We start from the raw sequence: 27343 nt of genomic DNA, 5'->3' as shown, positions 1-27343 counted from the left end.
CTTGCTTATGGTCCACCATCCTAAACCTCCCCACAACATGGTTAAATTGGCCATGCTTGTTTAGGGCGTGGAGTGATGAAAATAAACAGGTCAGCACTGAAACACGTTGGCAGAGCATGGGAGAAGTTTGCACCATACCTGCCCATGCTCTGAGGATCTCTGGAAAAATACTCCCTAATACCTGGTCACACTGAAAGTTAAGACATTTGATCAAAAGGGATATTTTCAGTACATCCCCTGAGCTGGGAGGTGTGACAGACAGACATGATACACGCGAATGGGCTGGCCATCGGTCCTCTGTGCTCAATTTGCATCCTCCTTGCAGTTGTAATTCCTGCATCCATCGTTCATGCCGTGGAGTATCAAAGGCCCACTGGATTTCATCCAAGACTGGCAGCCCTTCCCTGGAATTGGATGGTTTCAGCCTGTCTGTGTGTGTTTCTCACAAACTTCTTCTTTTTTTTTTAAACAGATGTTCAGTACCATTTTTAGTGGCCGGTACATCATTCTGCTGATGGGAGTGTTCTCCATTTACACCGGCCTTATCTACAATGACTGCTTCTCCAAAGCACTTAATATGTTTGGCTCGTCATGGAGCGTCCGGCCGATGTTCTTGAAAGGCAACTGGACGTAAGTTCTTAGGTGCTTGAAAAGCAAAAGTATGGGGCAAATTCCATATGCCAAAATCAGTTTTGTAATCGCATAGGAATGTATGCATGGCAGGCCCCTCAGCAGTGTTATTTCTTTAGGAAACGTTTCCTAGGAGAGCAAAGCCCCATGCTATGTAAAGAAATACAAAGATTTGAATGGCCTTTGGATAAACGGTGTGTCAGTTGGCTCTTCCTGGTCTAGCTCCCCAGAGGCACTATTAAAATGCATGGAAAGAGGCAAATTGCGTGGTGTGTTTCTCCCTTCCTCCTGTGTGTGCATTTTGCTTCCACCCAAAATAGTTATTTAGCTATGTCTTGCCAAAGAACCCGGGTATTCCTTCATGCAGGCTGTTGAACTGAGGTGCTTCCCCTTTGAGGATCAGAAGGAAGCCAGTGATGTGTGTGCTCCAGTTTGAGGGCAATTTTTACAGTTTATGAAGCTTGATACCTCTTTATACCCAAACAGAGAAGACTTACTTCGGGACACCCCTGTGCTGCAGCTGGACCCTGCTGTGCCAGGAGTCTTTGGTGGACCGTATCCATTTGGCATCGACCCAGTAAGAGTTCTTCCTTCTAGTACATGTGGCTTATGTAGCTGTAACTTTCTGGTGCACAGTTAAATAAGCTAAAGGCTTGTATGTTCTCTTAGCAACTTCGGGGCAGTAACTGTTAAGGGAAAATACTGAGCTGGGGGGTGAAGTAGGTTCCATTAGTGAGATCTGAGACGTCACCTATTAGTATAATGGCTTAGGGTATGGGAATGGTGACCAGTAGGATTTCTGAAGATCTCTGACTGACCCCTACCCTAGCTGTTTAGGACTGCAGTATCCCACTGAATTGGCTTTAGGCGTGAGACCCTGTCATGCATTTCCTAGTGAACTTGTAGCTGCTTCTGCAAAAAGACACCCAGGTGCCTTCGAGGTGTGTGGTTCTGGATAACACTAGAATCTTTCTAAGCTACCCCAATTCAGAAAACTGCCCTTAAAACAGATTTGAATTTGAATTGATCCTGTGTAGACATTAGAGGGGCATGCTGGTGGTAGGGGCCAAATGAGGAACGGCAAGGTTTTTTTCCCAGGCAACATCGTAGATCTGAGAGCTCAGTTTTTCTCTTGCCACAGCTGATCACTTTGAAAGCGAGCCAGGTACAGACCTTTCTCTGCTTGAGTGCTGATAAAATCAGCTGTTACAAGGGAAAATAAATCACTGAATTTAAAGTTGGCTGGTAGGTGAAGAAACAACCGACGATGGAATGTTTTATTTAAAAACATGTCTGTTTATAGTGTCTGTCCCGTTAAACTGGACAGCACAAGATAGTTAAACATAAGTAAATGCTACTTTGGTTCATCTGTCTTCCTGACACTCACTGATTCAGACTGAATCCATGCTGTTTGTGACAGATTTGGAATATTGCCAGCAACAAGCTGACTTTCCTCAACTCCTTTAAGATGAAGATGTCTGTGATTCTCGGCATCGTCCACATGCTTTTTGGTGTCACACTGAGCCTTCTCAACCACATGTAAGTGTTCTGCTTTTACTAGGACATGCACTTCAGAAGAGTCTTCCTTGTATACAAGTGCAGAATGTCTGTATTAGACTTATCAGAATGAGATTAGACTCTTAGGTTTTCACATCTAACTCCTTGTGGCTCTTGCAGCAGCTTTGAAGATGGAGAGAATTCAACGTGAGTTACTTCATTAGTCAGGAAACACTGCATTATGGTTATTTCTCCTCCTAGGAGACTATATCTATGTATCAATTACAGCTCTTCAAAAATTTAGCATTAAATATGGTTAGAAATATAGAAACTCACAATTCATTTGTTTTTACAACTCTTCCTTTTGCATGATCCATTGAAAGTTAATGTCACTATTTTGGTCTGTATTAAGGTTCTCTCACTCCAGTCAAATATGGTAATGTTCTAACATCTGTCAAATTCTAATTCTTTCTCCGTAGCTATTTCAAGAAACCATTGAACATCTACCTTGGATTTATTCCTGAAATGATTTTCATGTCGTCATTGTTTGGCTATCTTGTTATCCTCATTTTCTACAAGTGGTCTGCTTATGATGTTCACACTTCAAAGGATGCTCCAAGCCTTCTGATCCATTTTATCAACATGTTTCTCTTTTCCTATAATGATCCCAGTATCAAGATGCTTTATAAAGGACAGGTATGTGGTCTCACTGTAGTGAGACTGGATGACGGATGATTTGTAATACTAGAGAGCCTTTTGCTCCATAGAGCTTAAATTCTGAAAAGGAGAGAAAACATGAAAAAAGAACAGAGTGATTTAGCGTAGCACGCTTTATCCTGAAGCACCCCGAGGCATTAGTGACGCTCTTTGTGCATTATGTTCTCAGAAAGGCGAGCAAAGAGTAACTAATCCAGGTGTACCTGAAAGTAACTACAGGTTGGACCTCCCTGGTCCTGCACCCTGGGGACAAGGGAATTTTCCAGACCAGGGAGATCTGAGAAGGGGGCACCAGCCTCCCTGCTGGGCTTCTCTCCCCAGCCTTCCAGCCCCACCCAAGCTCGTGGTGGCCTCACCGTCTTCCCTGTCCCGCCAGCTGTGGGCTTCGGAGCTCTGCTGCCCCTCTGGTCCCACCAGCTGGCTCCACTCAGAGCTGCCAGTGACCTCTGCCACTAGGGTTCTCTAGGCCCACAACAGCTGTGCTCCTGCCAAACCACGGATGTTGCTGGACCAGAAAGTCCTGGACCACAGAGGTTCAACTTGTAGCAGATTTTGAGCATGATCAAGACACCAAATACCCTCTCCTATTTTTCATGGTACTTTTATGGGTTTTATAGGAACCAGAAGAGATTAGGACTTACTGTCCATTTCAGTCGTCTAGTGCTGTCTGACTCTGTTCTAAGACTCTTGTCTAGGACAGACTTAGGAGAGAGTGCCAGCTTCCACACAGCTGCTGCATGCAAGTCTACTTGGATTTCCCATAGTCATCAATGGATGACTACACCTCCCCTTGCTCAGGGTGCACAGTGCGATGCGAATGCAGCTTGAGGTGTTGCAGCTTCAGACAAATAAGAACGGTTCAGTCTGCTGGTTTGGGAAGTGATTGTTCTAATAGGATCTGTGTGCCGGGGAATCTGGGAGTTAGGTTGCGATATGCAGGAGCCCTGTTCTGTGAAGCACCACAAGGGGAAGGGGGCATGCACATCTCACCTCGTACCATGTCTCTGTTTTTTCCACAGCTAGGGCTTCAGTGCTTCCTGGTGGTTGTTGCGCTGCTGTGTGTGCCATGGATGCTGGTAGTTAAACCCTTGGTCCTTCGCCATCAGTATTTAAGGAGAAAGCATTTGGTGGGTGACTCTTCTGGTTATTTCTGATTGAAACTATTAGTTCAAAAGCTGCAGGCTCCATCTTGATATGTTTATATAGGCTCACATTGAGTCACGTTCTCGGAAGCCCCTTTGCGTGCTCACCTACACAAAGACAAGTGGGTTTTGTCGGACACAAGGTGATGCCTGCCTCTGAGATCTGGATCTAGCTCTGATTCTGCACTAGAAAACCTGTGCGTGGATACTGTTGTAAAATGAACCCCTCCTGCTTGGGTACTGTCAGCCCACGTAGGAGCGCGGAAGCCATCGATGGTTGAACTCGTTTCTGTGGCTTGGTTGCCAACGTGCAGAAGCAGAGATGTGTCTGTTAGTGAATTGGTTGACAATAACGTCCTCAACCTGATTAAAGGAGCTTGGAGATGAAAATGAGACTAATTTTTGCTTGTGAATGTGGGAGCTTTTCTCTTAGGTTTCCTTTGTCTTTGGTGGCTATGCAACTGTGCTTGTGTATGTACAAAATGTAGGAACCTGGCATACATGCACTGAGGCTACCTGAAATTCTCCCTGCATGTACGGCAGACAACTGTTAGGATGTTACAGTCAGTCAAAATACAGTTCAGTTAAAGACACTCCCTCTCCCTTCTCTGACCATCTTCCATCCTCCCATGTCCCCTCCATTCGTCTCCCTTTCTCTTTTGTTTTTCTTCCTCTTTCTCCTTCCTTCTTCCATTCACTATCAGGAAGGGCAACCCGTGGCGGGCCAAGTCAGCACAGTCCAGAACGAGCAGGCACTAGAGGCAGCAGCGGCTGCAACAGTGAGTGGCTTTAAAATCACGTGACGGATTTAAAGATGGGGAGTTGGTTTAAAAAAAAAAAAAAAATTACACTCCATAACCTCTGAAATAGTGTCTACATATCTGTACTTCCTACGAGATAATGAGATCCCCTGTGGGGAAGCCGATCCTGACTCAGCACGATAAAGTCCAGTATCCTCAATATAATTGTGATGAATTCTTAAATAGTTGCGTACACAAATGAAGGAGAATTACCTTGTAACCCTTCTCTGAAAAGTGCTGGAGAGATTCCTAGCCCACAAGAATGCCTAGTCTTCCTACCTCCAAGATGAAATCTCCTTGTTTTACATTCTTGCATATTTGTTTTTATAAACTAGAAACTAGATTTGACCTCTTCTGTTTGAAACCTTTCTGTTTACATTCCATATTCCAAAAAGTCATACATATGTGTGGTCCTCTCACCAGCACTAACCCTATGGCTTCCCATCAAGAATTATTAGATTTTTTTGAGGGGGGCGGCTTTGTGGGGACTTGCAGAGCCTGATGTTCTAATGAAATGGCTGTGTCCTAGACAGAGCTAGGTGTAAATTTATTAACTACCACCCACGGCCAAAGCCCACTGCTAACTAGTGCATTAGGCAACCGAAAGGACACTTTTCCATTTTTTGTCACGTTTTTTAAATTTGCCTTTTTATCCAAAGAGACTAAATTATGCCAATAAACGATCTGAATTGGATTTTGTGCTCAGTTTTATAATAAGTGACCAACTTAAAATCAGGTTTAGTCTTCAGATATTAAATAACCTTACAAAAATCTTTCAGGAGTGATAAGAAAAATCTAATAAATTGCATTCTTTTGAGTGTGTGATACATCCATTATATTAAGTGCATAAGGCCAGCTGTGAATGAGGCTTTTTGCACACTTTTTCTAATAGTCATATCCAGTGCACAGCAGAGGGTCAGATCCCCATGTGATGGGAAAATGTCATGGCTTTATTGACAGGAGTTGCGCTAAAGCAGTTGACACCAGCCCCAAAGAACATACATTAGCCAGGTGCATGTGAGAAGGCTGTATGCTAATCATGTGGTGATGAACTCTCAAGCACAAATCTCTAGTGACTAGAAGTGTGACCAGCAGAACACCACTTAACATTTGCAGATTTGGTAATTTGTAACAATTTGATGCCAGTTTTAAAAAAATGGAATCCAAACACAAGTCTTATCACTCTTTCCAAGAAATATACAGCTTACTATCTTAATGTGTATCGCTTGCTTCTGTCTTTTCTTTTTATTAAAGTAAGCTATCTGGAGCCTATTTGAAGGTAATCTGATAAGAATTAGATAAATCCATTCCAAGTTGGACACCTGGCCTGACAATAAATTGTATCAAGACAAAAACAAGGCTTTCAAAACCAGCCTCTTATAACAAGTGCGTTATACTAATAATTGGTGCTTTAATGTGAAAAAACCAAGCATGTTATCTGCATTGATGAACTATGAAAGTAGAGATGGAGGACACAAAGTTTGATCTTTGGTTTTCATAGTCATACTTAAATTATAGCATGTTAAAGTTTTGATTTTAAAAGCCATGTTTACATTCCATACCCCCAAAATATTTGTGCACACACTGAAATGCTTCTGACACCTAGATATGATAGAGGCACCTAAATAAGTCCTATCTAATTAACTTTTCCTGTTCTATGGGAACTTTTCCAAAATCATTTTTACTTTAGGAACACCTATAACTGCTAAATGCACCACTATCTAAGGGCAGGTGCTAACTTTGTAGGTCAGAGTGTATATTGACTGCATTTCAGGTTTGCACCCTTCAGCCCTATCAGGTTTTGCAGTTCTGAACATACAGAGTTGAGTCTCAGATTTCCAATAAAAAATTTTCCTCTGTTGTTGGATGTTCTTGAATGAAAATAAATGGAAAAAATGCTTATAGCGTGGGAAATTGGCTGCTGGCTGTTTAGAATCCTGAAAATAAAGTTAAGCGCAAATTAGATTTTAATTGTCTTTCTACATTCCACTTGCAGTGCATGAAAGCTTTATTGTAAGAGAGCCTCTTGAACAGCGAATGTCTTCATTGCTGATGTTAGCTGTTACGTGGAAGTATAATCCTGTAGCAGGTTTAATGTAACTGAACAGGCCTAATTTCCAAAATGAAGCAGTCCTAACTTGATCAGATAAGACCAAATGAGTTAGAACAGAGTCTCCTTTTTAAGTATGACCTTTAAAGTTTGAGAAGACACAACCATCCTTTGGTTCCTCAAGTACTGAATGTCTAAACAAATGCCTATAATAGAATCATTTGCACAGTTCAGGACTTCCATGTAAGGGAAGGTCTGATTCTTCTTCGAGGATGTCCCCGCGGGTGCGCCACTATGGGTGCTGGGCTTGCCCCAGCGCCGCAGACGGAAGCTTGTTAGGAGCAGTATTCGGCCGGACCGCTCATGTGCCGTGGGGCTCGCGGCTTTCGCGCTCTAAACGAATGCCTAGAATGGAATCGTTTGCACAGTTCAGGACTTCCATGTAAGGGAAGGTCTGATTCCCACCCCAATGCCATTCCTCCCACTGTGCGTTGTGGACATGCCTGGTACAAATTGGTGTGGTGCAAGGGTATAAATATTGGATATTGGCATATGGGATAAAGCTGCTTTGTGACTTACCAGTAAATGGTTTATTTAATATACAGAAGTATTTGCCTTTCTGGCAGATTCCAGGAGTTCCAAAAGCTATTTGAATTTTTTTAACATTGTTGTACAAACTCCCTCAATTTCATCCAGTGTTCCACTTTGAGAGTCTATAACTCTTGGTCAAAGGTGAAGATGTTTTATGTCAAATTTTATGACATCAAAAATCAATTCAAAGAGGTTTTATTGTTTTTCAGACCCAGCAGTTGTAACCACATGTCTCCCACTCAAGCAGGAACAGCAGTATACTCCATTTGTGAAACTTGATTGTGCCTTGACTTTTACCATTTAATATGAGGCTTTCTTTGAGCTGCTGCTGCTTTCTGGAGGTGTCCAAAATGCATTCTCGGATCCCCTCCAAGTGTCACGCTAACCCACAGCAACACTCTGCTCTGTCTCTTTGCCCACCTCTTAGGGAACTCACAACTTCGGTGGGATCCGGGTGGGCAATGGACCGACTGAAGAAGATGCAGAGATAATTCAACATGACCAGCTTTCTACCCATTCTGAAGATGGAGATGAGGTAAGCTTCCAATCGGTCTTAACTTGGCTGCTCTAAGATGAAAGGGGCTGTTTCCTGCTTAATATATTGACCAGTGTCTAAGATCCTAACTTGGCTAAAACTGCAGCAATTTTAGATCTGGTCTTAATTTCCTGCTTCCTCTTGCTGCCTTTCACTTATCCTCCCGAATGAAAATTCTCTGCACAGGTCAAGGAATGGCTCTTTCAGTCTTAACTCTCAGTACAAAGAGTGGACATCTGATAGCCTAACTTTTTATCCCTTTAGGCTCCATAGTAAAATCTAGGCAGTTGTTAGACACACTTTATCCAGTTCAGGCTCCAGTCAGAATAGTAATTGTGTTTATTATTTGAGTCGCCCTATTTATTTATCTCTGGCATTATAAGCCTGTGTTAAAAAATCCAAATGCACTCAAGTCTTGTTTCAAATTCACTTTGATTAACATGTTTCCCTGATTGCCTTGCCTCTTCTAACACACATGGGGAGAAAAAGGAAAAGTCGTGATTTCTCATCTGTGGGATTTTCTGCTGCCTGTTTGGATAGGGTAGTAGACTGTTGTTGCCATGCATTACACAGCCTGCACGATGTATGCTGTGCGCTACCGTTCAAATATGCCATGTTAATAAGGGATTTGCTCAACTCGTGTTCATGACTAATGTTTATGATTATGGGACTCTGCACTAAATATAAATTTATGTTTACAAGCATGCAGAGGATGAGGTGGTAAGATGACAGCCAGCTTTGCATTCATATGTATTTGTGCCATTTCTCATTGATGTAAAATCATCTGCTGAATTAACACAGTTTTTTTTTTTTTTTTTTTTCTGCTATGTGACTTGTTTTTCCATACTAGTTATTTACATGTCACGAGCTGTTTCTGGTATTCCATACAGCATCATCTCCATTTTAAAATCCCTTTTCTGAATTGCTGCCTCTCTTTAAATTGTTTGCTTTTTTATCTCCCTTGATTTTTAGACTGCAAATCCTGCACAGTTGTCAATCAAAAGATCTACAAGGGCCTTCTAAATGTTTATATTGTAGAGTTGCTGGAGAAGCAAGACTTCGTTATGCACTTGGCCTAAAAAGATACAGCAGTCTTTGGGAATGTCTGGGTTTTATGCAAACTACTTATAGATTCTCTTCACCTTCCTCTCCTCCCCCCCCCCCCCCCCCCCCCGGCTCATCCAGAGCTAGGTATTGTATTGACTGAATATTGCCCTAAACTGCAGCCAAATATTGGAACCTACAAAATTAGATTTGCAGATGTCCAGAGAATTAATATTTTCCTCTTTTAAAGAGAGGGTTTATCAGTGAGAATTGCTCATATTCAAACAAATAGATTATCTGAGAGTTGGAGACACACAAAATACTGTTTTGGAACAGACTGTTAAATCTAACCAGCCTCTCTGCTCTTCTTGGTACTGAAAGATCATTTGTTCTTCCTACCTTCCCTAGTCCTAGAATTGGTCTGATATGTTGGGGAAGATCAACGCTGCTGTGGTTGATTTTTCCGGGATTTGATTTAGCAGGTATAGTGAAGACATGCCAGCTCAAACTTGGAGGGCTCCCCCCACCGTCAGTGCTAGTACTTCTGCTCCTCGCATGGAGTAAGGGAAGCTAGTGGGAACACTTGCTCCTGTTGCCCTCCTGCTGTGTGGAAAGCAATTTAAGATATGTTGACTCCAGATACGCAACTTAGCTACGTTAATTGCGTATCTTAAGTTGACTTCTGCTCCAGTGTAGACCAGGCCTTTGGGTGAGTGTGTTTCTAGGCTCTAGCAGGGCCGAGTAACTCTGGAGGTAATCTCTTAAAAGGGCAGTTGTTCGGTTCATGGATTTGTGCTGTGGGTGTACTTGTTTTGTCTTTAATTGAAATAGACTGGAATGTGGGGAGTGTCCATGCAAAAGGCCCTTGCATAGTCTTCTCCAAGCAAGCTGGTGCATGCACTGATAAAGATCTGGGATCACCAAAACATTCATCAGATTTTTTTTTTTTTAATGTAAAGGTGATTCTTGATCTTCATGACACCAAATGATGATAAAATGCTAAGCGATAGACTGTGCCCTAGCATGGCTCCATCTTCACCCAGCCAGGAAAAATACAAATTCGTATTCTATTCCAGTTCCCACAAGACTTATAGATCATTATATTTTTATCAAGCCCTCTAGTGTTTGGGGCTCAGATGACTGTTGATACAATGACTAAATTGGTCTGCTGATGAAATAACTGTAGAGTTTTTCTCAGCCTTCAAAAACAAGGATATTCAGTTCATTCAAACAGCAATACAGAGAAGCCTAAGCAGATAACCTCCTCTGACACTTAGCACTTACTGGCTTGTTTCAAGATGTGATGTAGAGGGTCAGATTCCAGTTCCACGCAGGTAACCCCAATAATGTCAGTGCGGTTCACACGTATAACTAGAAGCAGACTTTGGTCATATCCCTCCTAAGGATGTAAAAGACTAGTTGATATTCTCCCCCCCCCCCCTTGCTGCCTTTCTATCAAAGGAGGGGAAGGGGTACTTCAAAGGGGCAGTTGCGGCACAGCTGATGAGCTGTGTGGCGGCTTCCCCTTCGAAACTGCTGCCTCCACCCATTTTTAAAGGGGCAGTGGAGCATGGGGTTAGCTAGGGACTCCCCAGCTGACCCTGGGTTCTGGGGAAGTGCTGGGGAGAGCAGGGGTCAGCTCAGCTGCCCCTTTAAAATGCCGTGTCTGCGCATTTCAAAGGGGCAGCTGCCATGGGATGTGCTGTGCTGAACCAGGGGTCAGCTAGGGACTCCCCAGCTTATCCTGGGCTTCTAGCAGCATGCAGTGTAGCATGGAGCCTGGGGTCAGCGAGGGACTGAGTCCCCTGCTGAGCCCAGGCTCCATGGCTTAGAAGTGCACAAGAGCCCCTGCTCCCCTCGTGCATTTCAAAGCAGGCATGCTACGTGCAGTCAGTGAGACCTGGCCCCCGGCTGCACACAGAGTTCTGCATTCCTCCTTTGAAATGTACAAGAGCCCCAGAAGGGCTCACGGCCTGCCGGATCAAAGACCCCCTTGGAGGTCACGACCCATGGGTTGCTCGCCACTGGACTAGTCGATGGAAATTCCGTCAACTAGTCAATTAACCACATTTTAACATCCCTAATCCATCCTAGATGTATGACTGAGGCTAATTTTCAGGATGTTGAATGGAGCAAAGTCTCCTAGTGTGAACTGTGGTGATATACTAAACATACCACCATGATGTACACTCTACCCTTTATCAAGTTGCCTTTTTTTTTTTTTTTTAATATAGCGCCATGTGAGGGTAGCACTTCAGAAATGGGCAAATCTGGAATGCATAATTCTGAAACAGCTGTCTCTGCAGAAAACCCATGGACTTGTGGAATCTTTGCAGTGAGACACTTTTGCGTCTGCAAATTTTGCTCAACATGGATCTTTTGAGAGAGCTGTTACCCATAGGCATAAATCAGGGGTGGGCAAAAGGGCCTCCGTGGGCTGGATCCGGCCTGCCAAGCTGGTGGATCTGGCCCGCGGAGGCCCTGCTGCTCCCCTGCCCCTAGGACAATTAAGGCCTGGGGGCTGGGGAGTGCACATGAAGCCTTCTTCGCTCTTTCCCCACCCTGTGAGCAGTGCACGGCACTTCAAAGCGCTGCTCGCAGGGCGGGGGCAGAGTGGAGGAGGCTATGCACGCTCCCCAGGCCCCAATTGGCCTGGGGGCAGGGGAGCGTGCAAAGCCTCCTCCCGCCCTCCCAGAAGCATGTGGCACTTTGAATTGCAGTGCACTGCTCACAGGGCAGGGGTGGGGAAGGAGAGCGGAGAAGCCTTCACGTGCTCCCAGGCCAATCAGGGCCTGTGGGCGGGGGAGCTGCGTGAAGCTTCCTTCGCCCTGCCCCAGCCCTGCGAGGAGCCCACAGCATTTCAAAGTGCCACGTGCTCCTTTCAGGGCAGGAGGAGGCTTCCCGTGCTCCCCTGCCCCCAGGCCCTGATTGGCCAGGGAGTGGGGGAGCATGCCAAGCCTCTTCCAGGGCATGGGTGTCTAGTGGGCGGGGGGGGGGGGGCAAAAGGGCTCCCCTACCCCCAGACCAATCATGGTCTGGGGCGGTGGGGTTGCCCTTCCATTTCCTGTTTAGGCCCTGCCCCTTCCAGGTGGCCTAGGGCTACATCAACAATTTTTGAAGTGACCCCCAGGCAAAACTTATTGCCCACCCCTGACATAAATCTTAGAGCTGGTGAAACAGGCATAATGCAGATCTAGCTGATCCATTTGAAGATACGTGAACGCTGCTGCTTTTAAAAAAAAATAAGCAAACTGAACAATGAGCCAAGAACTCTGCTAAAGCCCATCCCATGAGAGTCCTTGGGTTGACGCACAGGAGTGGTCCTTTCCCTGGCAGTTATTCACTAAATCTGCCATGCACCGAACTTGTTTAAATATTTGTTGGATTCAGTTTATTTTACGCTGACTGGTTCTGTGTGCGCTGGGGAGAGGACTCTGTTTATCAGAGCAGGTTATACTGAGAAATTCTTGCAGTTTATACTCCTGTGAAGAGGCTGATCTGGGCTCTCGACCACTAGTTTGACGTATTTGTTTGAAATGTTTATGGCTTTGACTATTTAAGAGGGGAGGGGGGAGAACAAGAATAAAAATAGCATGCTGTCTGTACACCTTTCAGAACATGATCACTTGGTGTCATAAAATTCTGCATTCCCATTAATAACATGCCTCTGAGAAGTTCTCGGAACATGGATTAGATGCAGAAACATGGGACTCTTTTTCCAAGCTGCAGTGTTGCAAATGCCTACGTTTATTTTGAGTTGATTGCCAAAATGTTCGGAAGGCATAGAGATTGCAGATGAAACAGTGAGGAGAGTTGAGCTTTTTCAAGTTAACTTTTTGTGCATTATTTCTTCCTTCAGAGAGCTAGTTTCAGCTCTTATAAGATCACTTCAATTGTGACCCCCCACAGTGCTAAAGATTCAGTATTGTCTCAGGCTTTTTCTGATTTTTTTTTTCATACATTTATCTCATGCCTATGGTGAAGGAAAGCTGTATTTGTAATCCCCTTTCTTTGGTAGAAGTAGACTCATTACTAGCATGTTCCTAGGGAACCACTTCTGAGCAATCTTTTCCTGGTAAAATCCTGGATCAGATCATAAGTTTTCATTGCCTGCCATGTGAAAAGACTTTTATTAATCTACAACTTGCAGTGTTGAAGGATCAGTTCTAATTAGTCTCACATTTAGCAAAAAGTGTCAACTGCAACTGTGGAATTCTGTCTATGTTCTTCCTAAAGGATCTGAATCCAGGTGGCCAGTAGAAGTGATCCATAGGAGCCCAGATTGTAAATATATTGCCTTTGCCATAGCCCCAGACAGCTTGCCATTTCCCTGATGTGTCAGCCCTCGCTCACTACGACTGCCTTGCATCTGGCCTCACTTTCTTTTTGCTCTGTTGTTCTTTCTGCAGTTTGATTTTGCGGATACGGTAGTACATCAGGCCATCCATACCATTGAGTATTGCCTGGGGTGCATTTCCAACACAGCGTCCTACCTGCGACTGTGGGCTCTCAGCCTGGCCCATGCACGTAAGTACCTTTCCCAAAGCTGGCCCTTTGGTCAGTGTCTCACCATCAGCCCAGACAAAAAGGGCACTGGGTGTTATGTGTATGTGCCACAGAGAAGCTGCTCTGGTGGGTGTGTCATTTATTCTGCAGTGCATTCCAGAGCAGTGAGGGGTTGTCACCAGCTGGCCTGCAGCCTTGGGTGCCTCACCATGCTTTGCTGGTGTAACTCACATTGGGAGCTGCTCACAAGCAACCAGACAGCACGCAGGTCACACCCTGAGTGCCTGTGTGTAGCTTCAGTCCTACTACAGCCACTCTGACCCCAGCAGCTTCTCAGCAAATACCAGCTACTCTCCCACTTCCAGCAGCCTTGGTTGCTGCCTGCAGGGTGATCTCAACACACTCCCAGTCCCAGATTTTCCACCAAAAATGTGTGCTTGCCTCTTGTCTTTGAGGAGCCAGTTTTACCACTCCTCTTCCCCAGACCAGATTTGTCTGGTAAACCTATTTCAGTTGTCATTTCAGCTCCTCTTCAAAACTGCATGTGCAATATTGCTACATGAATTCCACCTGATATTGGCCAGTAAGTTCTTTGCTTTTTGAATGATACCTCACAAGGCATATTTTGTACAGAGATGATTACGCTAGTGTGGAGGTTGTGACTACAGGAATGTGCTTGGTCAGTGTGATAGGATCGGGATGGGGTGGGCATATGGTTGGGAAGAGGGTATTTACTGGTGTAATCAGAATTTTAGCCTCTGTTGTTGAAGCTCGGTGTGCCATTAAGAGTGTGTGACAGGCTCTCGAATGTAGTTGTGGTGGAGGCTGCAAGAGCAACTTGTGAGGAGCCCAAAGAAATCTGTGCAAAATGGAGACGGTTGTAGTTGCCTTCAGCACAGAGCTGGGTCCTCCTTTAGATGACACAGGCCAAGCTGAAGAATCGTCCACTGGATGAGTGGAATCTATTGCAGAGCTCCATGCCGCCGCCTTTGGCTCCGGGGCTGTGCTTCACTCGGCCTGCACTGCGGGCTGCATGCACCGATTTGGGTTCATTGAACAATTTTTTTTCTAGTCTACAGGCAATTACAAAAAAAAAAATCCTTGGCCAAGTTTAATCAGGAAGTTCCCTGCTGCAGTGTCACACTGTTCTTGTGTGGGTGACTAGTGAGACGCAGGAGCTGCCTGGGGTCTGCTTGTGCATGGCTGTTTAGGAAAAGGTCCCTGGCTCGGGCAAAGTGAGAGGAATTTAAAGCACTTAGTAATGGCAGTGCTGGTCTCGGACTGTGTGTAAGGAATTGGGGCTCAGGTCCTGATGGCCTCAAGCTCGTCTTGTTCTTCACAAGCAGCCCAAGGAGAACCCTCCCTCCAATTGCTGCAGCACTGGGAGCAGCTGGAGCCGGATAGAAACAGGCCATTTCTGAACATTCCCGTAAAGCCAGTGCACAGTGAGATAAAGCTTCCCCTTCCAGCCACCCAAAAACAGCTGCTACTTTTCTCTCTACAGAGCTTTCCGAGGTGCTCTGGACAATGGTCATCCACATCGGCCTCAGCATGAGAAGTCTGGCTGGAAGTTTAGCTTTGTTCTTCATCTTTGCTGCTTTCGCTACCCTGACCGTGGCAATCCTTCTGATCATGGAGGGCCTGTCTGCTTTCCTTCACGCACTCCGTCTGCACTGGTGAGCTTTCTGGAACGTAGAAGCTTTAAAAATATTGTAAGCAAAACGAGTACTGATAATTCACCACCACCAGGAGTGCTGTCTCCTATGGTGCTGCATACACTCACCCCCTCCCCCCTTCTTGCCCCCCTCAAGAAAAGTTATGAAGTTGGGTTATAAAATTAAGCGTTGGTAATAGAATGCTGAAACCTGTGTTGCCTGGTGCTGCTGGGACATTGCGTGGATAATGGTACTGAGCAATGCTCCATTCATGTGCAGAATAGTTTTGTTATGTGCACTGAGGCACGTGCAGATGTGCACCACCAATAGAAACACATGGTATCAGTTGTGGGTGACTGGGCGCTCTACCAATCAACTGGGCGGTACCTGAATCTCCTGGGCAGCCGACCAAGTGCTCAGCTTACAGGGACACTGGTACTGAGTGTAACTAAACTAAGTGTTTGTTCTACAGCCAGCAGTTTTTGGCAGGAAGAATGTTTTTAAACCTTTTAGGGACCTTATTTTCTGTTTTGATGGTAATAATCCTCACTCCTGTCCCCTACAGTTAAGTCACTAGGCTTTACTTGGAAGTAACTGTTCTGTGCCACGAACAAGTTCCATTGAAACCAGCTGAACTTTTCTAGGCAGCCTGTGTTGGGATGTTGAAGGTTTGGGGTTTTGCTGTGTTGCCTGATTGTCACTTTTCTCATTAATGGTGTTACACTGTGCCCAGTAACTGCAGTTCCATGTGTGGCCAGCAAGACAGTCCATTCTTTATCCAGAAAATGGGGTGGAAGAGAACAAGAGCAGTTACACCGTGAGGCCTCAGCCTGGGGTGATCATTTGAGATATTGGGCTGGGATCAGAGAACTGTCTGCCTTGGCCCTTTCTCCTGTAAGAGAAGTGGACTCGTTTCCGGAGAGGCCAGCTGTGTTTTGAGAGACAAGATTAAACCAGTGGTCTGGGCAGAGGTCACTGCTGAACCCTCCTTCTTCCAGTAATTCGTTATGTACCTCTCAGTTGGGTAAAAGATGCAGAAAGCCCTTCCAGTGAGGGCGGGCCCAATGGAGAAGGCTGTTGTTGCTCCCTTGGTAGCGGTTAACAGATGCAGAGGCTTGCTGCGGGAGAGCTCGGAGGGGTTTCTCACTTTCAAGTAGTGTATTGGTGATGATCGGGGATATCATTTTACACCCAGCAGCAAACACGCTAGTGAGTCGGTGTCAGCCTGATGAACTGTTTAGCTGCTGATTTGCTGTTTAACCCATTTTAATGGGAGATGAAGTAGCCCTTTACGGTGGCGGGTCTGGCTGTCTTGAGAGAGTTTATTCTCTTATTCAGTGCGTGGTGACTACTCTCCCTTGCTGCTTCATGGCTTTCAAAGCAGAATCGGGAGCTACAAAACTTTCCTCTGGGAACTCAAACTGACTTCTTAAAATCTGATTCTAGGAGCTCTCTGAGCTCTAGGCCCTTGGTCCGTTGCAGTAACTCGATTTTTATTCAGCCAGGGTAGCAGATTCTCTCTGGTGTTTCCTCTGTGTCCATTGTTCTTTACATTACACCTTTCCTTCCAGTGAACTTGCTGAGAGCACATTTAATTTTACTCTTTTGTACATCCAGAGAAAGCCCCTTTGCCACTGCTGTTAGCCCTGCTCAGCAGGGAGTTCCGCTTGTGTGTGCAGAGAGACTCCGTAAGGGAAGAGACGTGAGATTAAGTGAAGCATAATCACTTCTCCCTGCCCAGGCTCAGTAAATTCCTAGTCCCTGTTTTTTAAAGAGCACTTAGTCCACTTTGAACTCCATCTGCAGAGTGGCTGGTGCTCTCTCTGGTGTGACCAGAGGAATGGTTTAGCTGGCTTTTGGGTTCCCCTCAAACTTCACCCAGAAGTAGACAGGAGAGATTGGGAGTAACTGCTCCTCCTCCTCTTCTCCCATCTCCTTCAGTAATTTTACTGAGTCAATTCTGAGTGCTTCACTCTTTTGTCCAACCCTAGAACAAAGTACCAATGTAGCTTGTGAGGCATGCGCTCCTGCTCATCCATTTGCCATTCTGTCTGCTTCCTTGTGTGAAGCGAGCCAGTTACAGCCTGAAAACAGGCACTAAGGGCTGTTGTCGGCACTCATTGAAAATAAACACAGCGCCATGTTTTCTGTTCTGGGTGCTTTGGAAATCCCGTGGGTAGAAAGCCAAACTCTGTGTCTTTGAGACGGAGAGAAGAAATAAAGCAGTTTAACGTGGTGTTTTTTTTCCCTCAGTAAGAAATAAACTCTGATGGTAATGCCGACTGCAGCTTTTGGGACTTCCTCTGATTTCTTTTTGGGATGGAAACTTAACACTTTTGCACCCTCTAATGGCACAGTTTTCAGATATGCGTTGAAACTTTCCAGTACAGTCAGGGATCTGCAGAATTCAAACCACAGTCGTGATTCATACAGGAATTCTAAAGCGTAGCCATCTTCTGTGGGGAGGGGCTCTCTGCAACTACTGAAAATGGCTGCGGGGTTTCTGTTTTTCCTGGCATCCAGCCTAGAAAACTTCACATTAGTTACGTTAGAGCCCGTTGCTTCTAGCTAGTGTTCCTTGTCCTCTCACAACTGTCATTGACCGTATGTAACAAAGTCCAACAAAAATAATTTTGATCTTTTACCCACTGTAGTGTGTTTTTGTTATCGGCCAGGGCCAGATAGCGAGCCGTGTGTCAACTTGTACATGATGTTCCCACTCTTCCGATGTTTAATTGCATCTTTGAATTAGTAGCTGGCCTTCTAAGTCGCCTCTGAGTTGCAGCATGCGGTCACACTTGGCAAAGAGGAGGTAGAATATATTTTTTTTAAATCTTTAGACGTTTTTTCCTTCAAACTTAAGCACTGATTTCTTTTTTCCACAAGAAAAACATTCTGAAAGCATGCCCTGAAACAAAGCAGGTATATTTTTAAGGCATCCACCTCTTTTGCTAAGCACTCGTAGCCTCTAGACGTATGCAGATAGGGCCTGATTCGCAACCCCATGCAAGCAATGGCTCAGCTCGTACAGTAATACAGGCAGTCCCCGAGTTACGCGGATCCGACTTATGTCGGATCCGCAGTTACGAACAGGGATTTTCTCGCCCCGGAGGACTCGAGCGGCGGGACGCCTGGTCCCGCCACCCGCCTCCTCCGGGGCGAGAAAAGCTGTTCCCCGTCTCCCTGGTCTGCTGCGGGAGCCAGCAGACCAGGGAGACGGGGAGCAAAGCGGTGGAGGACCCGGGGCCGGACCCGCGACCGCTTCCAGATCAGCTGGAAGCGCCGCGGGTCGGGCCGGGTCCTGCGCGGCTTTGCTCAGCGTCTCCCTGGTCTGCTGGGGGGGGGACGCAGCTAGTGCCCCCCCCCCAGCAGACCAGGGAGATGTGGAGCAAAGGGAGACGCTGAGCAAAGCCGCGGAGGACCCGGGCCGGACCGCAGCGCTGATCTGGAAGCGCCGCGGTCCGGCCCGGGTCCTCCGCTGCTTTGCTCCGCGTCTCCCTGGTCTGCTGGGGGGGACGCAGCTAGTGCCCCCCCCCCCCCGCAACAGACCAGGGAGACGTGGAGCAAAGTCCAGGGCCTGTGGTACAGCAGGTGGGGCGCTGCCGGTTGGTCCCGCAGCGCCGCTCCTTGGCGCTACTGGACCAACCCGGCAGCACCCCAGCTGCTCAGCCCCAGGAGTCCTGATTCAGCCGCTGCTGATCAGTTTCAGCAGTGGCTGAATCAGAACGCCTGGGGCAGAGCAGCTGGGGTGCTGCTGGGTTGGTCCAGTAGCGCCAAGGAGCGGCCGCGCTACTGGACCAACCCAGCAGCACCCGAGCTGCTCTACCCCAGGCGTCCCCAAGTTAGCCGCTGCTGAAACTGACCAGCGGCTGACTACAGGAAGCCCGAGGCAGAGTTGCTCTGCCCCAGGCTTCCTGGAATCAGCTGCTGATCAGTTTCAGCAGCAGCTGACTTGGGGACGCCTGGGGTTCTTAAGTTGAATCTGTATGTAAGTCAGAACTGGTGTCCAGATTCAGCCGCTGAATCTGGACGCCAGTTCCGACTTACATACAGATTCAACTTAAGAACAAACCTACAGTCCCTATCTTGTACGTAACCCGGGGACTGCCTGTATATTGTCCACAACATATTGCTGAAAAGGCATGTTCCCTGTTAGCCCAAGAAGGAGCTTTGCACAATGCCAAGGTTTTTTTTAAGCACCATGTTTCAAATCTTGAACTCATGCAAGTCCTAAAGGGAAGGTGGCCCGGTGATTGGCAAGCTGACCGATACCGGTGGCAGTTCTGGAGCCAAGAAACAACTGTAATAGCATGGAACACAGCTGCCGTGTAGAACATCTGCAGAGCGTTTACCGGAAAACTACAGCGCATAACTCTAGAGTGAAGTCCCATTTCTGCTGAACATGGGAGCCTCTCACCTGTCAACTCTGTAAAAGCAAATCTGCTCATCCATCTGGGGGGGGGGAGCAACTTAAGATAAAATGATCTCCAGTCCTGTGCTGAGCCTGGCACTTGCAGTACTGTTACCACTGCGGAACAGTCATAAGTCTCTTGGTCTCCAAACAATACACGGTTAGCATTCCTTTGTATTCTGACCAGGGAATCCATGTGCTTCCAATGTTGTCTTCTCTAACATGGAGCAATAGGACCAAGTACAGTTGTCCTAGGAGGAGTGGCTTCATAGAAGCTTTGGGTAAGATTGGCTTTTGTAGCTGCGGAGGAGTCGACTATCTGGAATTCTAAAGGGGCGGGTGAGTAGTGCAGGCTTCAGGGAAAAGAGAAGTCATTTAACATATGCTTGCTGGTGGAAAATAGATTAATCTAAGAGGTCTGCCTGGCACGCCCAGTTGGAGACCATTTATTTTTCAGAAAATACAGATGCCTCCATCAGTAACTTGGACTAAGTGTTTTGTGGCAAATGTTTAACTGCCTGTTGAAACTGAGTGCTCAAACTTTGGCAGTGATCTTGACCTAGCGCATCTTTAGTTCCCCTTCTTATCCCATCTTTGCGCAACATGAAGAGCTGCTGATTCAGCTGAACAGGAAACGTGGACTGATTTTGATTTCCGTTTGGCTAGTAACTTGACTGCTTGTTTTCCACTCTCCTTTGTCTCTATTTGCTTTTCGTGAATGCAATTTGTGGCATCCCTGCTTAATTCAAACACAGCCGGGCACGTCGTTCACTTCCTTGAATGCTATGCCTAGCCCTTGGAGAGGGAAGCAAGTCTCTAAACCGCTCTCTGAGTGGGACTGGCAGCTGCCCCTTCCCACCCATTAGGAGTAGGAAAATTGATTAAATACGGAGTCATCTGCGCAGACTTTGAATGCGAGCTGACCAGCCTAATTGTTGTTGTTGTTGCTAGAACTCAGTAAAATGACCAGGCTTTGCCTTAGCAGCCAGTCCCAGTTCACTTTCTTGCTGGAGGCACACAGCCATTTCCATCACCCCGCCATCCACTTGTCTGCACTGATGTACACTGAATCATATCTCTTTGACAGGTGTTGCTGAATTCTACTGAGGATTTTAGTCTGTGTGTTTCTTTTCTCTGCATGTACAAGGCAGGTTCCTACGGCAGATGTTTGCAGCAGGGACTGTGGAAAGCATTTTTTTCACGCTCCGCGTTGTCTGAACTGCATGCTGCTGCTGCTCAGATGTTCATAGAATTGGCTGTTGCGCAGCCATGGGAGGGCAGTGACATGGCTCTGAATTGGCCCCTTTGGCTGTGAAGCATTTAATAACTACTTCGAAGTCACACCATGTCTGGATCCCGTCACATGGCGAGGTCCTGCGGGGCAGGGAGGGTCACGATTTTGGGTGGTGACGCCAAAATAGACTTCAAACAGACACGACAAACGTGGCAAGCCACAAACAGCTGTGCAAAACCCACAAAGGAGTATTAACAGGCTGCTTCGTGGCCAGCTGTTCTGAGCTGTAACCTGAGAGCGAAGCTCGGGATGACCGGACAGGCGCACACCGTCTGCCCTAGCAAAGCTGTTGGTGTTCTGCAGCCAGAGGAGGAGGATTAATTTCCCGTAGGGGTGGGTGGGCTGTAACTGTACTCGGCTTGGAATGCCGGGGGCAGACGTGGGTGTAGTGAGGCTCAGGTCCCCACCCACTGGGGCAAAACTATTTGTTGGCTGTCATTTGTAAAAGGCTCGCGGCTTTAAAAGGGTATCGCCATGTGGCGTAAGCCAAGGGAGGGTGGTCAGCCCTGCTGGAGCTGAAGCCTGGCCTGTTTTTTGGGGAAGCCTGATAATGATGAATCTAACCACAGGACAGGCAAGGGCCACTTGACTTCAAAGGGAAGGAGAGGCCACTTTCCAGAGCAGGCCCTGCATTAAGTTCCCAAATTAACTCTTTAGCACCTACTGAGGCACCTGGGCGATGCACAGCAGCTTCCACATGCGCATGGAAATGTGGTTTTGTGGCTTAAAACACCTTTGCTGATGCTTGCAGGTTGGGAAAATTGCTTCACGTGTGGCCCTGCAGTTCCAGGGGGATCTTGCTAGAAAATCCCCCATGGGCTGTACTGTAGGACAGTTGGTGGCACAGGCCTGTTGATATGAAAACCCTGGGGTGTTAGCACAAGCCCAAAAATCAGTTAAGTCCCTGTTTGTTTAAAGAGCAAAGCTAAGGACTTAGTGAATTCTTCTGCAGCGCTTGATCGGAAACCAGAGACGCCCTCCCGCGTTATGCAGCGGCGCTGGCATGCTGAGGAGCAGCAGGCATCTAGCACTGCAAAGCAGATCCTTGTACTCTGGCTCTTCTGGGGCGTAGATGCCAAGAAGCGTTGGATTTTATTTGGTAGATGTTTATTTCGTTGGAGTTCAGAGTTCTGTTAGATGAAAGTGACCTGGTCTCGCTGTCTATTCCCATGCGGCAACAGCGTGTCGGACTCAGGTATCTACGGCTGTGACAAGGACTTGGAGCTTGCCTGCACAGAGCAAATCAGAAAGATTAGCAATCATGGTTATAATTTCATCTAATTGTGCTTCGGTGTGAGACACTACTCTGATTTCCCCTCCCTTACAGAATAGGAATTAGTCACAGGAGACTTAGTGTCAAGATTCCTGGCAATGAAGCTTTCACTCCTACGTGGAAACTCCTGCTCACCCCCAAGGATTCCTTAGCAGGGAACTCATCCCTGTTTGCGCAGGCAATAATCTCTCGGCAGAATGTCCGTCCGAACGCTTCGCTCCTTGGCTGTGTTTTCTTTGCAAACTGGGCTGCAAGCGACTGTGCTATATTGTCATTGTTGCTCACGCCCTCTTGCATGCAGTCACTTTCTAAGGACTGTTACCGGTGTCCTTGGGACACTTCAGTTTATACCATTTAAAAATTCATCATGCAAAATGTGTCCTAAGATCATCTGAAAATTTACTCTGCTAGAGCCCCACTGTGTGCCAATTGGGTTCCCATGGCCAGGAGACTGGAAAGTGTTTCTCATGGGGCGCACAGAAACACTGCGCTTGTTTTTATTATGACTCATGGTTTCTCTGTCCATATTTGGCAGTGTTCTGACCCTCTGGCAGCTCTCCAGGGTCATTCCTTTCCAATTTAGTTTTAGGGAAAACAAACGAAAAAGTGAAGTTAATGCCGAGATTGAGACTGTGCATATCTCTGTTTCTTCAGGAGCAGCCAGGGAAAATGTGCTTCACCAGCTAAACCCAGATGACTGAGTGAGGGGGGCAGGAGGAGGGAGGTTCTAAAATATTTAAGTTAAAACGTGAAAGGTTCTGGTGGGTGTCGCACACCTTGTCCGCCGTTGGCGAGAGGAGGAGACATCCTGTCCCCATTTGTACCATGTCCACATAATATTGACCCTGACTTTAGCAAGAGCAACTCTTTGTGTGGACTTACTGGCATTGCAGCACATTGGCCTCCGTCTGTGGGAGACCAGATGCTCCTACGTATGGGTGGCAGCCCCCAGACTGACCATTTCGCTCGGCGTGGCTGTGTTTTGTGGCCAGCGTTCATGCTAGCAGTGCCTGGCGCTTGAGGGCTCCCAGTGTGGGGAGTTGCTGGCTGAGAGAACCACTAGCGCAGGTCAAAGACTGCGACATCTGCTAGGCCCAACTGAGATCAGGCCCCTTTGGGCCAGGCATTGTTCATCCACTTAGTAAGGGTCTCTGCCCCAAAGGCTCGCCCTGGGCGCAGGGCTCCAGCCAACACGGGGAAAGGGCTTGAGGGGGCAGGTTTTAACCTCTTTGTGTCTGGGGGAAATACCCCAATGGTATGGCCAAGGCAAGTGAGCAGAAACTCGCATGCACAGGCTGTTTTAAAGCACAACTGGGCAAATCTCTCAATCCTCTGCAGAGACCCGTCCTGGCCCTCCCAGGGGCTGGAGGGAGCAGACATGGGGAGAGGCTCTAGATGATCCCTGGGTGTCTGTCTGATCTCTGTCCTTAAGTTTTCAAGAAAAATGCTGAGACTATGGAGAGAGCACTGAGGACAGCAGGCATGGTACAGCCCTCGGACAAAGGGAATGAGAACATATACACCAGGGGCTTTATACTTTTCAGTATTCGGGGAGGTTGGCCGTGGGGAGCCCCCACATAGGATCACGAGATCAGTGTGTTATAAATGTGATCTATAGAATGTGATTTTTTTTTTTAAAGAAACAATATTCTGGAGGAGACGTATGTTCCTTTCATTATCTAAATGCTTCCGTGTGAAACCCGCCTCATGGATTTCTCCCCCCCCCCCCTTTTTTTTTTTTTGTATCTTGCTCTTTCTATTTTTGTATTTTGTCCGTTTTTGTCTGTTCTGCCCAGCAGGTGGGGGAGGAGGGAAGTTAAATTTAGGTTAGTTGGCTAATCGAATAGTTGATGCAGTTTGTGTTGACTAGTCGATAAGGGCGCCTCTGCCTCTCAAGTGTAACAGCCCCAGGGCGAAAGCGCTGTGGAGTGCACAGGGCCAGCGGGGGACTGCTCTGTCGGGAGCACTGGCCCTGTGTTCCCCACGGCGTTTCAAAGTAGCAGCACTGCATGGAATCCCCAGCTGCCCCGGGCTCCACGCAGCACCCTCCCCTTGCTCCCTCTATCAGAAAGGGGGGGGGGGAAGCGATTATTGGACGAGTACGTTGACAATACGATAAACATTTGCTTATCGGGTAGTTGACTAGTTGTTCACGTCCCTATGGGGGAGGAGCGATCTGAGCGGGGCATGTTTTGCTGGCCATAGTTTGATGCCTGCTGTCTTACTGAAAGCTTCATGTCATCTGCCAGTCCCAATACACTGAACTTGGAGCCAGTCCCTGCAAATAGCAGCTGCTGAGGGTGAGGAACGCTCATTCTTTCTTTGTCTCTTTCAGGGTTGAATTCCAGAATAAGTTCTACATGGGCACTGGATTCAAGTTCCTCCCCTTCTCGTTTGACAACATCCGGGAAGGAAAATTTGACGATTAGAAACCTCATCACCCTAACTGAGCGGTGTTACTCCAAGGCTGTTGTGTTGTGCAGTGGCTAGCCCTAGTCGTGTGTGTGTGTGTGTGTGTGTGTGTGTGTGTGTGTGGTGAAGTTGTGTGTAGCTCTCCCCACAGTGATGTGCTTCTTCTGCGAAATTAACTTATATTGCAGTTCCCGGAGTATCTGTCTGAAGTGGCACAGTGGAGAGCTGTGAGCAACACGGTAGCAAGCTTAGCTGACATCACGTCTGTCCCTTCTTTCCTAAGTGAACAGCTTGCCGAGTGCTGCGCGTGTTTACAGCCAGGGTCTCATAGGAACGTCCAGACTCGGTGTATTTAATCATGTATCCAATGATGCTGTACAAAAACTGGCTCCTTGGCTAAAGCACTGAGGGACAGACCCCACCTCCTATTGCATTAGGAACAGGCCGTGCAAACTTCAGCCTGCCCGTAGCCCAGCTGATCTGAGGGGGAAGCCTTTAGAGGGAGGAGTCTAGTGTCTTTGCCACCTTTTGTTTAAACCCACTGATGGTCAAAGGCGTTTGGGGGAAGCTGGGGCCACGTACAGCCCAGAGCAGTCACTGTGGCTTCTATCTGTACCGTGATCTCGCTGAGCTGTTCTGCTCACAGATTCAGAATGCTGCTCTCTTCCCATCCTGCTGCTGGGCCTGGGTGCTTCCTGGCTCAGGGAGCTGGGGCAGGGGGAGGGTAGTAGAGCATGCTTCCCTCCCCCTGCTGGGGTCAGTTCACTGTGTTCTCCCCTCCCCCCCCCCATCGGCCGTTGGTTTCTAGCCTTCCTGCTGCCTGGCACTGGGGAGCCGGGCAGATGGGGTCTGACGTGCTTCACACAAGGGTCTCCCCTCACTTTCCAGCCCTGCCCGTGCTCACAGCCTGTGGCATCAGGTCTCCATTTCCTCAGCAGTGTCCCAGCACTTCTCAATCCGGACACAGGAGGCTTGTGCCCAGAATTTGTCCACCACGGGCTGCACCTGCCTTACCTAAAGCAGCGCCCAGCAGCCACCCTCCCCTGGATGCCGAGGGCAGCCTGCCAAGAGGCCAGTTGCCAGCAGGGAATGGCTCTCCCTAGCCAGGCCCACGTGTCTGCCCTGCTGTCTGTGTAAAGAGAACGTACCTGTTTCCCCCAGCAGCCCAGATCCAGACACGTTCTAGGCGCACAAGCCAGACAACCCAGGGCTGTTGCAGTGAAGCAGGGAGTGTTCCCTGTTCACCTCCTGGCCTCAGTGCCCTTCCCTGCAGAACCAGTCAGTGCTGCTTGGGCTGCTGGCGAAGTGGGGAGCCCAGCAAGGTCCCGGGGTATTCAGTTCCCTTGGGCTGTGCGCTGCACTTCCACACCATTCCCAGGCCCAAGGCCCTGTATTCAGAGGCTTGGGGCTGGGTCTATGGGAGCTGCAGGCTACAGTCGGGAGGCGTTTCTCTCCTTTCTGCCACCTACCTGCTGTGCACAGAGGACAGCATCTGACAGCCGGGCGCTGGCTCACGGGCTCTGCTCAGAGGCTCTGGTGCCCACGCTCCATCGCAGTCGCGTCTGTCACCGCCCGGCTCGCTCCTCGGCCAGCGCTGCCCTGTTCTGAGCAGGCGCACAGCCAAGGAGAGTGAACTCTTGGCCTTGTGGTGGTCTCGGTGCTGCCCCGCTGGACGCTCAGCGCTGGGGGGCTGGTAACCTTCCCAGAACCATGTGACACTCCAGGGGGGTGCGAGCTGTGCGCTCCCTGCCCTACGGGCGTGGCCCAAGGCACCTTAGACTGGGGCTTAATGAAGCTAGTAGAATTCAGGGCTCTGAGGATTGGCCTGCTACTGTCTAGGCAGCCCCCTTGCGAAGGGACCAGAGTCTGGGAGCCCTGAACAGGGGCCTCGGTGGGAACAGGGCGTAAATAGGGGCAGCGGTGCCTTGTGCAGGGCGCAAATAGTCACTTGCCTTCCCCCATTGGAACCAGCCTCGGCCGGGGCGATGCTTTGTTCTGCACTGTTTGCAATAGATGCACTGAGGGGTTGGGGGGGGGGGGAGAATAGATACTATTGAAATAGTCACTGGAGCCCTTTCAAACTGGCCTCCAATGGGAAAATGCCCCACACCGGAGAGGCTTCTCCAGGGTGGGGTAGCACTGAAAGGCTCGTGCGGTCTGTGCCAGGCGGGGGTGAGGCATGGGGGCAGGGCAGCCATGTTTCTAGTCCGCAGCCGGTGTAGGTGTCCCATGGGGTGGGGGGTGCGCATTGTGCGACGTGCCCGCTGTTTACGTGCTGATCTTACTGGGTGTTTACAATGCTGTTGTGTGTGAGGTCTGGTCTGCAGCCGGAGCAGTAACACTACCGCCCCTCCCCCTGCCGCGCCAATCCCTCCTTACACATTAAATTGTTGGAGTTGAGTGCAGCCTGAGCTATCTGCGTTCCTTCCTTCCTTCCGTTGAGCATCCTGAGGCTCGGCCTTCCCTGCCCAGCCTCTCCGCCCCAAGCTGCTCTCTGCAGGCGGGGCCTTGTGGGCAGAGGCCCTGACTGGCTTTGCCGGGGTCGGAGATGCAGCTGGGCAGCTCTGCCTCTGTCCCCCAAGGAGGGATGGAATCCCAAGTGGGGCTGGCAGATGAGCCCAGCTGGGAATCTAGAATGTGAGCCCCCAGCACAGACAATCTGCCTGGGCTCCCGTGTCCAGTGTAGAGTAGGGAACGGGGCCGGCCAGTCCTGTTCTAGATCCGACCACCTCCCCGGTTCCACTGTGCTGCTCTGCCCCTCCCCAGCGCCTTTGAGGCTGTTTGTG

General features: G+C 48.2%; 1 protein-coding gene across 6 annotated transcripts in view; it reads left to right on the top strand.

Moving 5' to 3' along the window:
* ATP6V0A1 (ATPase H+ transporting V0 subunit a1) overlaps positions 1-26962 on the top strand; it is a 52767-nt gene extending 25805 nt beyond the window's left edge. For 5 of the 6 annotated variants that reach the window (XM_075911423.1, XM_075911424.1, XM_006113124.4 and 2 more), the window contains exons 13-21: positions 473-630; positions 1117-1207; positions 2051-2169; positions 2607-2823; positions 3864-3971; positions 7855-7962; positions 13416-13533; positions 15017-15188; positions 24481-26962. In XM_075911423.1, the coding sequence (XP_075767538.1) occupies positions 473-630; positions 1117-1207; positions 2051-2169; positions 2607-2823; positions 3864-3971; positions 7855-7962; positions 13416-13533; positions 15017-15188; positions 24481-24574 (1185 nt within the window). In that variant the 3' untranslated portion in view covers positions 24575-26962. Of the gene's footprint in view, positions 1-472; positions 631-1116; positions 1208-2050; positions 2170-2606; positions 2824-3863; positions 3972-4690; positions 4766-7854; positions 7963-13415; positions 13534-15016; positions 15189-24480 lie in introns of all 6 variants that reach the window. The other variant, XM_025179732.2, reaches the window with a different exon arrangement.
* The last annotated feature ends 381 nt before the right edge of the window (positions 26963-27343 follow it).

Source organism: Pelodiscus sinensis, chromosome 29, assembly GCF_049634645.1.
Source record: "Pelodiscus sinensis isolate JC-2024 chromosome 29, ASM4963464v1, whole genome shotgun sequence".
In the NCBI taxonomy this organism is placed as follows: Eukaryota; Metazoa; Chordata; order Testudines; family Trionychidae; genus Pelodiscus; species Pelodiscus sinensis.
The sequence above is the reverse complement of the archived record's forward strand: the minus strand, read 5'-3'. Positions and strand labels throughout refer to the sequence as shown.